The sequence below is a fragment of the Neolamprologus multifasciatus genome, chromosome 15, assembly GCF_963576455.1.
Source record: "Neolamprologus multifasciatus chromosome 15, fNeoMul1.2, whole genome shotgun sequence".
NCBI classification, from domain to species: Eukaryota; Metazoa; Chordata; class Actinopteri; order Cichliformes; family Cichlidae; genus Neolamprologus; species Neolamprologus multifasciatus.
The window spans coordinates 22,234,540-22,250,312 of NC_140453.1; the positions used below are offsets into that span (position 1 = coordinate 22,234,540).

Here is a 15,773-nt window from a genome sequence, read left to right on the forward strand (position 1 = left end):
ATCAACCAGTCACAAATATCAAGCACTACATTTTTAATGGCTTTAAATGTTCACGTAAAAGGTTAGAAATGCTACATGCTAACCCTTTTCCCCGCATCCTGTCTTCATGATTTAAGCTTATAAATTTGCTAATTTCCAACACAGAAATGAAATCTATAGGATTAGATGCTCCACTGGGACATAAGTTGCGGTCTATCAGCAAGCTTAGCATAAAACTGCCAGCTGAATTTCATGAAAGTTGGCAGAGGTGAATTTCAAGAAACACCAGAAAAATAGAGGGAAAAAAAGGTTGGTGCATTTCCAGACCACTTTGTTTGAAAGTGGAAATAGTTCATTGATGGAAGATGTGCTTTCCAAATGTTTTTTAAAAAATATTGTTGCGCTACACTGAGGATCTTATTCTCTGAACCACATGAACCAAACTGTAGAGTTGAGTGGGCAGCTGCTTGGTTGTTACTTCAGAAAAGTCTCAAAAGTGCCATAAACCAGAAAATCATTGTGATAAAGTGGCGTGCAGAGCACAAGAGATACAAATTAAAGTGGCTGAAAAGTCAAGTAAATGAAGCCAAAAACTTCAGTTTCTTAAATAACCACTTGGGGTTGGCTTAAACACAAAGGGTCAGCTTTAGAGCAGAAATACATTTTCTTACAACCAAAATCTCTCTGGTTATTTTCTTCCTTCTGACAGCCCTGTGAAGGAGGAGTTTTATATTACTTACCTTAAAGTTAAGGATTTGGTTGATTTAAAGGACTAGTAGGTATGAACACAAGGGGCATGCTGAACTCTAGCCAGGTAGTAAATTAGCTCTCCCCATCTCTAATCAGAAAGTATCTTTGTCTGTGTCTCTACTCCAATATGGTCGCATCCACCAAAATCAACAGAAAAAAATTATTTGCAAGCCAATAATTAAAAACATGTATTAGTAATATCAGTCTTTTATATAGCACAGTCAATGTCATGCTCTAAATATGCACTGTGCTCAAACATCACTTGACAAAAAATTATGCAGCCAGCTTTGCTGTTTTAGTAAGACGAAGACAATGCGACGTTAACCCGTCTAAAGACAGGAGAAAAACAAGTTGGAGTGCTTTCCATCAGGATAGCTAGGTGTCGGACCTTTCTTTATTCGTCAATTCCAATATAGCCCTAACACAAGTAAAATGAAATACCAGAGCCCGTATTGAACGTTGCAAACTAAAATATTGAATTCTACACAGCCCTTGTGTTTACCTCCAGTAACCTATTGATGTGTTACTCATTTTCTCTGCTGCTTCTTAATAAATTGTGCTGTCACCTAAAAGCATTTTCTGTATCTCTTCATTTCATGTGGCTCAGTGGTCTGACATTAATGACAGAGAAGGGAATAAAGTAGCACTGAATTAAAGTCAACAGAGGTAGTGGTCAATCTCACCTTGCTACATTTGCTGTCTGCATGATTGTTGCTGAATGACTGAAATTCCCTTTCGGAGAAGTGCAGTATAATGACCTTGGAGTTTACAGTCTGTTTCACACACAGATGAACTCACTGGACTGAGCGCCTCATTTATTCGAACAGAATTTGGTGATGAAAGCAGAAACACATTCATTTCTTTCTCTTTTTCTTCCTTGGTAGCTTGTTTTATTTCCCTTGCATTACACTTTTTAAAAAATTAATCTGAAGCCCTAATTAAGTATAAATGTGTGTGGTTCTTTTTGTGTGTCCAGGACCCGTCTCGAGTGGTTAGCCCAGTCATCGACATCATCAACATGGATACGTTTGCTTATGTGGCAGCCTCAGCCGATCTCCGTGGAGGTACACAACCACTTTCTTCCATCTACACTCAAACGGCTCTGAGGCACCTTTGGGTTGTGTTTTGATGACAGAGAGAAACCCCTTTGGGTTTCTGACTTATAAGGTGGCCCTTGATGATACGTTTGTGATGAGTTCATGAACCTGTTCTCTCTGGCTGCTGTGAGCATTAAATGCTTTGAGATATATATTTTTTTCTACTTCTTCTTCTTCTTCTTCTAGCAGTGACTCTTATTTGCTCATATTGGACCCCTCGAGGATAGTTGCTGTCCTTGAATCATCTTATCTTTGAAATGTGCACTAAAGTCCCTCAACCGTGTGTCCTTGAATATTCAGATTTTGTTAGAGTTGCCCTTTTTTTCTGCCCAGTTTCTACACAGATAAGTGCTGATGTCTTGGTTTTAAACTGTGCAGCGAGTGCACCAACTTTCTTTCCATCATTGTAAAGGGAACTAGAGACTGTAGGTTTATGTTCTCAAATTTAATTGTTTATTTTTAAGAAATAAACTACAACAGTCTTAAGGCTCAAATGCTGTTTGATGTTGAAAAAGCAGAAGCATGAATCTAAATACATTTCCAAATAAAAGAACAAAACGCCTTTTATTATTATTTATCATAGTTTTGTCTTTCTGTTAATAATTCTTCTAAGACAAAAAAGGCTAGCAGGTGGAATGTAGCACTCTCAATCCCATCCCCAACTTTTCAATTGTTTGATTAGTTGACTACAGCATGGCATACAGCTGTGGACTGCAGATGTTCACTTACCAATATAACACAAACTCTGTGAAAAACATGGAGTTTCAGAGAACTGTGCTGGTCAAAAAGACTTAGGACACAACACTAATCCAACACAAGAATCAGTTTGCATGCAAGCTGTGAAAGAATGATCACATCTTTATATTTTGTATCCAAGGATCCCTTGTAATTTTAAAGTGGTCTTTAAAGCAATTGGTCTCCAGGCTTTCTGAAGGACTTTTAAAGTGTTTCTTTGCATATTGACTGCTTTGTCACTCATTTTCAGTCTGGTCCAGTCTCTGTGCCTGACTATCTTGACCAGTGTTAACTTTGACAGCAAATTTTGATTTAGCGTTTGTCATAATTTAAGCTTTAGATTCTTTTAGTTTGAGTTTAGTTTTAGTCGATTAAATATGATAAGATTATAGTAGACTAGACTGAAGTTGTTTCAGTTGACTAAAATATAAAGTGTAAAGGTTTGTCGTGTTTTCACCAGTGACAGTGGCGCCACATGTTTCACGTGTCTTATCTTCCTTGACATCAAATGAGAAACATGTCCATATGGCTGCTCTTGTCTTTGACAGAGTTGACATTTCATCACGTTTTGATGACAAACAGGCAGCGTGTGAGCCTCCCCCTCACACCCTGTTTTTTCTGTGACAGATCAAAACATGAAAGAAAGATTGAGCTGTGCCAAGTTACACAAGAACTGGACTGAAAATCAGTGGAAACAGGTCTTGTGGTATTTTTTAGCATGACAATAATTCCAAACACACAGCCAAAGCAGTAAAAGCACACAATGGACCACTATCAGCATGGATTGGCCTCCCCAGGCCTCTACATTATTTAAGTAATGAGGGTCATCTTGACAGAGAACAGAACAACAGGCAGCAAACATGCAAAGAACTTTGAAATTACCTTCAGAAAGCCTGGGGAATTATTCCTGAAGACTACTAATAGAAATAATAAGAAAGATACCTAAGAGAGACCGGTCTCTCACCCCAACCGGTTGTGGCAGATGGCTGGCCCTCCCTGAGCCTGGTTCTGCCAGTCAGCGATTGCCTTGTATACTTGTATACTATATTTCCATGTATATGTGCACTTTTAAATAAATCCCTGAACATATTCTCTATTTTTAGAAAATAGAGAATCTCAATAAATGAGGGGTGGCTCAAGACTCTTGCCCAGCATTGTCTATATGTGCACAGTAGGGTTCTCTCACACAGCTTTGAAATGTGCTTAAAGTGTAGGCACATAAAATGACACACTCTTTGAACAGTTAACACAGTCCTTTTAATTTGTTGATATCAAATTCTTAGATATCAGTCAGTTCGTTCGCTGCCCTCAGGATCCTGACATCATCTTTAAGACCATCATGCTTTTGTAAATGCTTTTTAAAACATTAAATTAGTAACTTGAATAAATGTAGAAACTGAACATTTCTATTAGCTCAGCAGGATTATACTTGCAGATGAGCTAAAGCCAAACGGCCTGAAAATAAGCCAGAACAACACATGACTGTGTTCTCTGTCTGCGATCTGCACTACCTCCCACTTTATCTGTTGACTTCATAGTACCTCTCTCCTTCCATTAGACTCTTTTACCAGTCTTATTTTCTTGGTGAAAGCAGTCCGCCAATCAATGCAGATAATAGGGCTGTCCACTGTGCACGCACAATCACACAGGAAGGAGAATCGATAGCGATAGTCGCGCTTATAAAGAGCATTTTAATTATAGATGAACCTGTCGCTGAAATCATAAAAAAGACGGTCATCAGATCCATCTGCATTGATCCTGACATTCACACACATGTTGAAGTCTAAAGACATACCAACAGAGAGTGGAGGGGGAGTACTGTGGTAGCTAATCTTTGACCTGGTGGACTGTAAGCCCACAAGCCAAACACAACATTTTCTTTCCTGAAGTTTTTCCTCTAGTATCAGAAAAATAAAATATATCTCTATTTGTCTTTTCATTAACTATTTTATATACATATTCTAAAGAAAGCGTAGCATAACAGTGACCTTGATGTTTTGGTACAGCACAGTAGCCTCTGTACTCAGTATTATTTAAAGCATGTTCTTTACTCTGTTGTTCTCCCTCAGGCTTTGATTGGAGTCTCCATTTTAAGTGGGAGCAGTTGTCGCCTGAACAGAGAGCCCGCCGGACTGACCCGACCCAGCCAATCAAGTAAGTGCAGACAAGAGGAAACAGAGAAGGCAGAGAAGAGGAGGTTAAAGAGTAGGAACAAAGGACAAGAGGAGGAGTGAGGGGACAAAAGGAAAGAGATGCACTGAAGTCTGATGAAATGACAGTCGAGGATGAAAAGGAAAAAGTGTAATAGCATGGGTTTAGTTGTCTTCTTAGGATGAATTCTGAACAATTAAGTTCATTAAAAAACTTGAAGAGTAAATGTTTTCACATTTTCACCAAATCCAGAAGATGCTGAAGATGAAATAAATAGATAACATTTTCATATGTTTCATTTTACAGACTTGAGTGCAGGGTTTTACTTGTTGCTAAATAAAGTGTGTGTGTTTTTTATGTGTGTGTGTGCGTTTGATCCATACAGCATAATTACTATTAGGGACTCTGCAGGAGAAAAAATATTTGACTCAACATTTTTAGCAGTATTTAACTCCACCAATAACATATTTCTGATTATAAGGTGCGCTGTCGATTTTCAGAAAAATCAAAGGATTGATTTGAAGTGTGCCGTATTTGGATAGATCCAGCCCTCCTTACTCATCTATAATTATAACCATACACTGGACCACATTTACAGGCTGTACAACAAAATCAAGCTACTTTGAACCATATTATGAATCTCTGTGCCAAATTAGAAACATACATGTGGATGAAGGATTGTAGCCACAGTTATAAAAGTGCAAAATTATTTGTCTTTATGTGAGGTAAAGTAGTGCAAATGGTAAGGAAGGTGATAAGTAGACAGCATCAGCAGACTGGTCAAATTTCTTTTTAGTGTATTTTATTTTCTGGCATCTCCATTCTGCCATCTTAAAACAACCCCTGTTGTCAAAATCTCACTTTTATATTTTACAGAATTTTACACACACCTGAACCTCATTAGTTTCTACTGTTAAAAAAACAACGAAATCTAAACAAAGAAACAGGAATAAGATTATTCATCTAATTTACAAACTCATTTACACAAATAAATGGTTTGAAAACTAAACCACTTCACTATGCAAAAAGGAAAAACCATTTGGTTGTACCCAGTGATGCAATCAATGACATCATGATATAAACCCCATATAAACAGGAAGTGCTGGGCCGGCCCCTCCCCCACACCTGTTTTGGATGTAAGATCTTAACAAAGGGACAAACTATTGTAAGTATAACCAAAGCAACATTAACAAGTGTAATTTACCAGAAATTGACCTTTCAACAGAAGAAAATTCAAATGATCTTATGTTTCAGTAGTATTTGCTTTAAAAACATACGCATGGATGTAAACTGTAACATAAAGCTACCACAAACAAACCCGGGATAGTATGTAGAGCAAAGTTACAACAGCAATGTCTAAACTATAGCATTATGGCCTGTAAAATAACATGGGATAAATTATAAATATGTTTAAGGGACAAGTGGTAAATAAATTCAATCTTTTCTCAAGGTGTTAGAGCAGGATAGCACAGTACAGGGCAGTTCAGAATATCCTCAACACATTTCTGTTGGTTTTTCAGTGGGATCACAATTAAAGTAAGCTGTGCGAGGTGATGAATGACCTCCTTTTGCTTCCAAAGAGACACGAGTGTAACTCCTCAAAGTCGTACGGTGCCCTCCTCAGTCATGCTGCCAGGATTGCTGCAGATACACGAGCTACTATTAACTGAATAATTAAAATGAGCATGGCTGGTACTGCAAAATGTTATTGGTGATGTGGGTGGTTGATTTTTTTCATTACCAAGCTGCATCAATTCATTTTACTTATAGTTGTAAAAGTACACCGAGCAGGCACAATGACCGTAACACCAACGCTATCAGTAAGGTAAAAGTTATGCAAAGGAAATGAGGACGATTAGATTTTAGAAAGCAGCCCAGTGTATAAAACAATAAATGACATAATATAATGCCATGTAAAAAGGCAGAGTATAATACAACAAGGAGCAAAAATCTAAAGAAAATTAATACAGGGGTTGTGGTGTGAGGTAAAAGTATTTCTGTCATTTGGCAGTGGAGCTGAAAGCTGAAACTGTTATTATAGAAAGCTCTGCCTTTCCAGTAAGTGGTTCAGTGGGTGGCCTGGATTAATGGCAGTTCTTTCAGTGGCCTCCTCTCTACCACAGCCACCAGTTATTTGGATGCTGCGTTTGCAGGTTTGCTACATTTAAAGATGTCTCATGCGACAAATTGATTCGTGTTACCAGCTTAGGTAATTTTTCATCTGACGCATCCCGGTGACCCTTCCCACTGATGCAATTGAGATACTCAACAAATCAGAAAGTAGTGTCACCCTATGGTCCTGTCTGTGCTCATTTGATCACAGACTTGTCGTCCTCTTGTCGTCCCTGTCATGTGTTCATGCTTGCTGATGTCAACAAAGTTAATCTGGGAAAACGTCCGTACCTACAGAGTGGCTGGTAATTTCAAACAGCTCAACAAATACCACCAAGCATACATACAAACAAAAAAGTTGATGTTTTATATAAAAGTTGTGATCTTTGATTAAATTATTATTTTTTTTAAAACGATGATACTGTACTTTTGCCAAAGGTTATACTAGACAGTAGGTGCAGATTATGGAACTGTGGAGTTTGCAGTAGTGTGATTTATAGTAATTGATGATGCAGATGCAGAACAGCCTGTAGCATCCATCGGCACTGTTAGGTCGAAGGTACCAGACTTTAAATTAAACGTAAGCTGATGATGGTTTTTAATATTGCTCACCAAATGTAACTTTTAAATTAGCTTCATACCTAAATGTTGAAAAGAAGAGAAGATAGTTTGTATCATGCCCACTTATACGATGGTCCTTGCAGTTGGTGAAATCCCTTAAACTGTAAGCATTACAATCACCAGCAGCGTAGATCAGCTTTTTATAACAAACAAGAAAAAAGTCTGCTGGAACTCAGAGTTTTATTATAATTTTTAGCCTTTATTGGACAAGATAGTGGAGAGCAGAGAGAAAAGCAGGGCGAGAGCAAGAGGAACGACATGCAGAAAACAGTCCGGATGGAATCAAACCCAAACCCCTGCAGTCTTTCACCATATAGCTCACCTCACTTATTCTTAGCAAAGTAATATTTCTCTGCTACACCAAATTGTACCACCTTCAAATTCCCCCTTTAATCCATTTCTATAATATTTTTGTTGGAATTGTTTTTTGGTCAAATTTTTTATACTTTTTATTTTAGCTTACAATAAACTTGCCACACTCATGTGCTTGTTACTCATTTCAAACCAGATTTCTGATTATTTTCTTACTATTGATACTTTTAAAGCTAAACTGTGTAGGTTTTCTTCACTTTTGTGTTTTATTGTGCATAAACGTTCAGAAACATATAGACAGAGAGCAGTCAAAGAAATGGTGGAAAACTGAGGCGCATAAAACTAAAACAGCATCAAAATTCACACCCAATATTTCCTTTTATTAAGTCCACATTGGCAATAGAAATGCAGCTATGCCTTCCAGCAACGCATTCCTCAGTGTGCCATAGTTTTTCATGTGTTTATATATGCCTTTGGGAAGTTATTAAAAACAAAAACCTACTGATTTTGCCTTTCAGGCCCATTTTTCTGCTTTTATTTAAAAAAACCTGAACCTATTGTCATCCTTCTCTTTGTGGAATTTTTGTATTTGTTATGTATGTTCTATTCAAATATAGATTAATGATATATGTATAATATGAAGTGTGTATATATATATATATATATATATATAATGAATATCTTGTTTTTGTACAATGAGCTTGAACTTTTGATTTTACAGTCTAAATTTCTCTATAGGTTGTTTATTATGAATGCATGTAAGTTTATTAGACCTCATTAGGTCAGACACAGAGGTGGTAAACTGTCTGTCAGATGAAACTGCTACTTGAAACATAACTCAGTGATAACTCGTTCTAGAAACAGACTCATCTGCTGTGGAGAACTAGCTCCCAGTTTGGATTCAGGAGACAGCCACCTTCTACATTTAAGATTAACCTTAAAAGGTTCTCTAAGGAGCTTGGAAAGAAAAGTGTCTGGACTTCTTTAAGTGGCTTGAAGACGTTTCACCTCTCATCCGAGAAGCTTCTTCAGTTCTAGGGTCAAATGGTGGAGAGTCCCAGATTTAAGCCCTGTGGGAGTGTCCCCCTGAGAGGGACAATGGACCCCCTAATGATCCTCTACCTAATCAAATGAGGCAAGGTGTGAAAACGGGTGTAGGTCACAATCAGCCAAGGTTTCGGGTGAGCTCATTGTGAAACCTAGCCCCACCCTATCATGTGACTTCCTGAGGTCAGATGGCCCAGGATGTGAATGGGCATTAAGGCGTCTGGGAAGGGATCTCAAAACTGGATTATAGACGGCAGACAATTGGTGTCATAAACCACCGCCTCTGTTCAAAGATGGTCGCTCACAGTGGACATAGATGGCCTCTTTTACTCCTCTTTCAAACCATTTGTCCAAAATGTGAACATTGGTATTCTCGAAGGAGTGACCTTTGTCCTTTAAATGCAGATGGACCGCCGAGTCTTGTCCCGTGGAGGTGGCTCTTCTATGTTGTACCATGCGTTTATGAAGTGGCTGTTTGGTCTCTCCAATGTAGAGGTCTGGGCATTCCTCGCTACACTGTACAGCATACACTACATTGTTAAGAGGTTCTTAAAAGGTTCCTTTTTCATAAAGCTTAAACTTACTGTTGGATCAGGTGACCCTGAACCATCCTTCATCATGGTGCTATAGGCTCAGTCTGTTGTGGTAGCTGCCATGATGGTCTGAGCACTTCTTCTGAATCTCTGCCTTCTTTTAAGCCACTATACATTTAAATGCCACCGTTGAATTCCATTAACTATTATCTACCATCAACCTCCAACCACACATAGTAGGTGGCTGCTTTTCTCTGGGCTTGGTTCTTCTGGGGGTGCCTTCCTGTTAAAAGGGAGTTCTTCCTCCCCATTTTCAAGTGCTTGTTAATCGGTATCACCCATCCGATCATTGGGTTTCTTTCTTTAATATTGCAGGATCATTACGTTAGTATAAAAAGTGCATCCAGATGTGTTGTTGGGAACCAGTACTATTAAAAAAAACTGCTGAATTCATAAAATTCCAAATAGACCACAGTAAATGCAGCTGACTAACTAATGTTGGTTACCTTATGTGCTATACTGCATGTAGACTAATTTTTTATAAAAAGCCCCAATACATAATTCATTTAAAATGGCAGTAATGGACCACAATCACAGACTGTCAGAGTAGTGCTTACAAAAAAGCTTCTATGTCTACATAATGTAATTTTCTGTGGGGTGCTGTGATTAATGGCAGTGCTGATGTGCCCCACCACTGCTAGAATTAAAAAAAAAAAATGCAGTTCAGAAATCAGTAACAAATTAATCATCCTGCTCTGACCTTTTATTACTGCAGTGACCTCAGCAGGGTTGTGGCATGCTGACCTCATCAGAAAAATAACAATAGCAGTCAATTTTGATTGGGTTAAAATAACTGCTGTTTACAGAGGCCGCCTCCTAAGGTCATGTAAGTAAAACCTCCAACCTTTCTCAGACAGGTGTTGACTGATATATATATATATATATATATATATATATATATATAATGAAAGAGAAGTTTGACTTCTAACCTTTAATTACACTGTTATTTTTATCCAAATCATTTTTTTTCTAAACACTGCCAAGTAGTTTAGTTGCCAAACCCAAGTGAACAATTTGTCAAAATTGTTATTTTCTAAACCTAACAACTAAAACTGTGTGAAAAAATATAAATAATTGAAACAATATTGTGTACTTACTAAACAAACTTATATAAAATGAAACTTTCTTTTCTTTTTGGTCTTTTAGCTAAGTTTCTGAGTTTTTTTGTGATATGATGCTTAAGTTTTGATTTGAATCCACTTGTTATTCTAGCCTCCCTGTGTTTCCCTGTCTGTTCAGCACTTTGTCTTACTGTGTTTAGGTTAGTCTCCATGTTTTCAGTGTCTTCTCTTTCTTTCCTGTATTGCTTTAACATTTAGTGTTCTTTCATTTTTGTTGCAATAGTTTCAGTTTCTCCATATGTGATCGTCCTGAATAAACTCAAAAATCGGCTTTAATGCTGTTAACTCACAAGAGTTACTCACAAGAAACAAAACAACCATGAAGGACGATGCAACAAAGCAAGACTGAGACAATACACACACACACACACACACACACACAGGATAACGAGGGCAGAGGTAACAGGTGGGAACACAACTGAGAATAATTAACTTAATGAGTCGGGGGAACAAACACATGGAACAACAGTCGCCAAAATAAAATATGGAAGAGAGCCACAGCAGAATGGGGAGACAGCACTAACTTGACACAAACAGACAAAAGGAAAAACAGAGAGCGAGAAGACTGAAGGAACATCATGGGAACACAAAGGGGAACTAACAAACCTGACGTCATCTAGAGCTGAACTAAAAGCAAGAGACACATAAACTAACTCTCAGAAGCACAAGAAATCTTTGGCTCCTTTGGTGGTTCGACACTGGCACTTAAATCTACTCAAGTTTAGTTTAAATTTATGGAAACATTGTGGTTTGGACTAAAATCCGCCCCTTCACAACACCAACCCTGCACTGCTGAGCTTGATGCCTTGGAAATGAAAGCAGGTTGCATAAGGACACATTGGCTGTGATGAAAAACCTAATACGGTAAAAGTTTAAAAAAACTCAAATCATCGATGCCTGACAAATCATTTGCTGTGGAGAGATGAACAAACAAACTAAGGGGAGCCACAAGAGCCACAGAGCAAACACACACGCACGGTTATAAATAATCAACTTTGGCACTGCTCCTTCGTCATAAGTCAGATTGGTGGCAGGAACCCAGATTTGCTGCTGTGCCAACTTATGACTGCCTGACTTCATGCATGGTTTTTATTTTTATGTTTTGGTGGAGGCAGCGGGGCAGGCAATCACATATGGTGCGTGTGTCCCTGTGTTTGTGTTTTGGAGATGGATCACTGTCATGGTTTCTACCTGCAAGTCAATGCAATGCTTTTATCTGCCATATCAACCTGGTTACCAAGAGTTACCATTTATGCATTTATAAACTATATTTATGAAGACCATGAATGGCATTAAGTATTTCAAAGCCTCCAACCTTAACCTTTACAACCACATACATCATATATATGCACTGTCACAGCTGGGCAGCAGTCGTGTGGTGGAATGAAAGAGGACCCAAGATGCAGATGGCAGTGGAGATGCAGGTGGAGATTTATTTAAGGTGAAAAACCCAAGGTGAGGGCAGAACTGAACATAAACCTAAACTGGTGAAACTAACACAAACAGAGGACACAAAGCGAGGAACAGAGAGACACGGAGACATACCAAAATGATGCAGACGACGAGACGAGGAGCACAGGCAGACACGCAGTATAAATACACACACCAGGTAATCAGGAAATGGCACACAGGAGGGGACACAGCTGGAACTAATGGGCATAACGAGACACAAACCTACAAAGTAAAACAGGAAACTCACAGACTGTTTTACAATACCAACTCGGGGACACAAACAGAACACAGAGGAAGGACACAGGTAGGGATGATAGAAACACTAAACACACAACTCAAACCATAAGAACAAATGCAAAACAGCAGAAACTGGAAAATGATAACAATAAACTCAAAACACTGGGTCAACGACCCAGGACCATGACATGCACTGTAACCTGTAACACAGATACTCGAGGAGATGAGTTGGGGTGCTTTTCACCACTTTTTTTTTAACAGCATCAGTTTTTGGAACAAATAAACACACAGGGGCTTTCATTTACTCTTATCCTGGTGTTTCAACCATGCAAACATTTCCATATAGTATTAATTTACTTCTAGAAACAAGTTTCACCACTTAGCAGCCGTCTCAGTAATAACATAAAAACTGCGTGCATAAAATCACCATCTATCCATCCATATAATATCTTTACTACAATATTTAGTGGATATGCCAGCTGCAGTATGGTTGAAAACTTCTGCTGCACCACATTTTCCCATATTTATCCTGCATGTCCTGTTTTCTCCTCTGCATCGATGATAAACACTGTAAATGTATTTTGGTACTTACTTACTGCAACATAAAAATAAAAAAAAACAAAAAACTTTGCTGTCAACCAGGGGTCTGAAACTTTTAGTGCTCAGTTTCATTCTCTGCTGTCTTTAATTCTGTAATTCACTTTTTATGTGTATTTCTCAGTCCTTCGAAGCTTGTCTTCATTTAGTCCACAACTGCTAACAAAAACATGCCTGTGCCTGCTTATCACCTCTAATCTAGCTTCCCTTCATTGGGCAGCATTCAGAATTTATTGTAAAATGTAGTAATTTCATGGGCAGGCTCCTCCTATTATTGCATTAGTTGGCCTGTCCAATCATCTGGTCAGAGTCTTTTCACTGTACTGTGGTCTTCTTTTAAATTCAGACACAAGGCTGTAGGAACCTTTGGAAGAGCCTTCCTAAGCTCCTCCGGTCAGGTCAATCTGTGCTTTGGTTAAATTACTGCTGAAAACACATTTTTGTATGTATGCACACTTTTCTAATGTGTGTTTTCTCCAAACTGAAAAGCACTTTGTATCTGTGTCAAAAACTGCAATACAAATAATAATGGTAATTATTATTATTGTTACTTATTTCAGTGAAACTGCTCCATAATGCAGTGGTTTAAACATTTGTCTAACAAGCAAAAGATCCTGTGAAAGCTCGAAGTGTGCAGACCGACTCGCTGTGGTCACCTTTTGTGAATAAGGGAGAAGCTGAAAGTAGCTTTATTTAAGTGAAACTGCGGTAATGTCATCTGAAAAAGGAACGCGGTGGGCGGTCGATTATGATGAGGTCTGCATTCCTGTAACTTTTGAGCTTAATTTCTTAAATGATCATTACTGAGATTTCTGCTGTTCCAGTCCTATGTCACATCATCGCTGCTACACTGTGTGGTGTTGTCCGATCGGCCTCGACACTCTAGAAACAGCCCTAGAGCATCAGTCCTCATAAAGATAGGGACACATACACATAAATGTCCACAAATAAACGCAGTCTTGTTTGTCTCATCCTATTCATTGCATTTGCCAAGTTATTTTATGCCATTTAACATCCTCACTTTCTGCAGTCAAAGTCTTATGCACACACACACACTCTGCTACATTCCTTTAAACACACAAGGACAAATTGAGCTTGAAAAGAGTTTATGTTCTGCCACCCACATACGGACACACACACTCAGGGTGCTATTTGCAGGCGATGACAGCGGGATAATTGTTGATAAACAGAGGGTATTTGATGGCGCGTGCTGGCCTTCAGCTATTCACTCGTCTCATTGTCCTGCATGTGTCTGTGTGATTGTGTGTGTGTGTGTGTTTGCGTTATGGCAAACAGAAAGAAAACGGCAAAACTCAAAGAGAAACTAAACAGGAGCTTGTCGTGTTTGGATTAGATCTGATGAGATTCTGGAGAAATGTGAGGACAAACGTAAGCAGCACAAGCACGTGTGAGGGCAGAAGCTTTTACTTTTCTTTCACATGTTTATGTGTAGCTAAAAAGTTTGGGTAGTGAAGATTTATGCTTTCGAAACTCCCTTTTCATAAATGTTTTCTGTTTTGTCATCTCTGGATGTTTTCGGGTCAGTAGCGAGACATAAATCTAGTAGACATGCTTGGGACTTAATTACAAATTACAAGGAAATGTTTTTCTCATCTTGCGACTCCCTTATTTTCCCCTTTTTGTTGTTTCTCTGACAGGACCCCCATCATTGCAGGCGGACTCTTTGTGATTGACAGGTCCTGGTTCAATCACCTTGGAAAATACGACACTGCCATGGACATTTGGGGTGGTGAGAACTTTGGTGAGTCATCGTACTTGGAAGAAAGGTGCTGTGAAGTTTAGAGGGAACTCGTAAAACATTGGAAACTAATATTAACTGTTTAAGCAGTAATATTAATGATGTTTTCTGTTGAGTAATTACATTTTTGCCACTTCTACATTTTTAAAATCATTTTAACTTTTGTTGTTACAGACCACCCATCTCAAATGGACTAAACCAGTGAAACCATTATATCCTAACATTAGCAAAAAGTCAACCATCCATTTATGAAACACAAAATAAATATCTCAAGCTGCATTTTCATCAGTATCTTTCGGTTTATTCAGATAAACTCAGTCAGTCCACTCTCACTGCAAAGAAACTGGAATGTATCGTTGGACCAAAGGAGGCCCACATTTTCAGTTTTCTATGAGCTGCATTAAGGCTTTAACTGCCAGTGTTGCTTCGGGGTGAGTCTGGCTACAGTGACACAGTCACAGCTCCACATCTGGAGCTCAGCTCGGATTAGCTAACAGACTAGTTTCCTGTGCCATGACTGGGCATAAGAGTCCAAAGTAGATCAGATTAGGTCCAAATGTGTCTTCTGTCAGGCTGTGGATGGTGTCTTTGTCAGTGCGAGGGCCATAAAACTGATTCAGACATAAGTGCAATTAAATTAGCTTGAGTTCGAACCATGACTGATGATTGTCATGCATTTTTAATGATTTAGTGCAAGGCGTAGTTACAATGTGCATCAAAACAGCAGCCATCCAGCCAGCCGAGTCATTTGTATGGGATCAGGTCCACTCTAACCTGGCTGATCGTAGCCAGGTTAGCCAAAGACGTTTAAATTACTGAATGCTAATGTGCAGACTCAAAAATGCATTTGTCCTAGCTGCCACTGGTCTTTTGAATAGTGTTTTTTATGTTTTATATTATTCATTATTTATTGCATTTTGGTTTATGGTTGTGTGATTGATCCTTTATCCCAAAACATTTAAAAGTCCAAATATAAGGTGTTCTTCCCTGCAGATTTCACATTATGCAAAAACACATCAAGTAATGCAGATTGGTCCTTTTATCAGAGGAGTTATTACCAAATGTGAGGAGTTCTACAAATTCTTCTTCTCTCTTCCCTTATCGTCTCATCTCTTCTCTTCTGTTGCCGCTTACAAAATTAAGGTATTCTGTGTTAAATTAAATGATGACTGCATTCATTATTGTTTCTTAAAGTACAAAATATAAGCAG

General features: G+C 38.5%; 1 protein-coding gene across 2 annotated transcripts in view; it reads left to right on the top strand.

Annotated features, from left to right (window-relative positions):
- galnt14 (UDP-N-acetyl-alpha-D-galactosamine:polypeptide N-acetylgalactosaminyltransferase 14 (GalNAc-T14)) overlaps positions 1 to 15,773 on the top strand; it is a 224,094-nt gene that overhangs the window by 161,758 nt on the left and 46,563 nt on the right. For both annotated transcript variants that reach the window (XR_014869623.1, XM_085134251.1), the window contains exons 7-9: positions 1,706 to 1,793; positions 4,631 to 4,715; positions 14,463 to 14,566. Coding sequence is in view for 1 of the 2 variants with exons in the window: in XM_085134251.1 (XP_084990377.1) it covers positions 1,706 to 1,793; positions 4,631 to 4,715; positions 14,463 to 14,566 (277 nt within the window). In the remaining variant the exon portion in view is untranslated. The remainder of the gene's footprint in view (positions 1 to 1,705; positions 1,794 to 4,630; positions 4,716 to 14,462; positions 14,567 to 15,773) is intronic.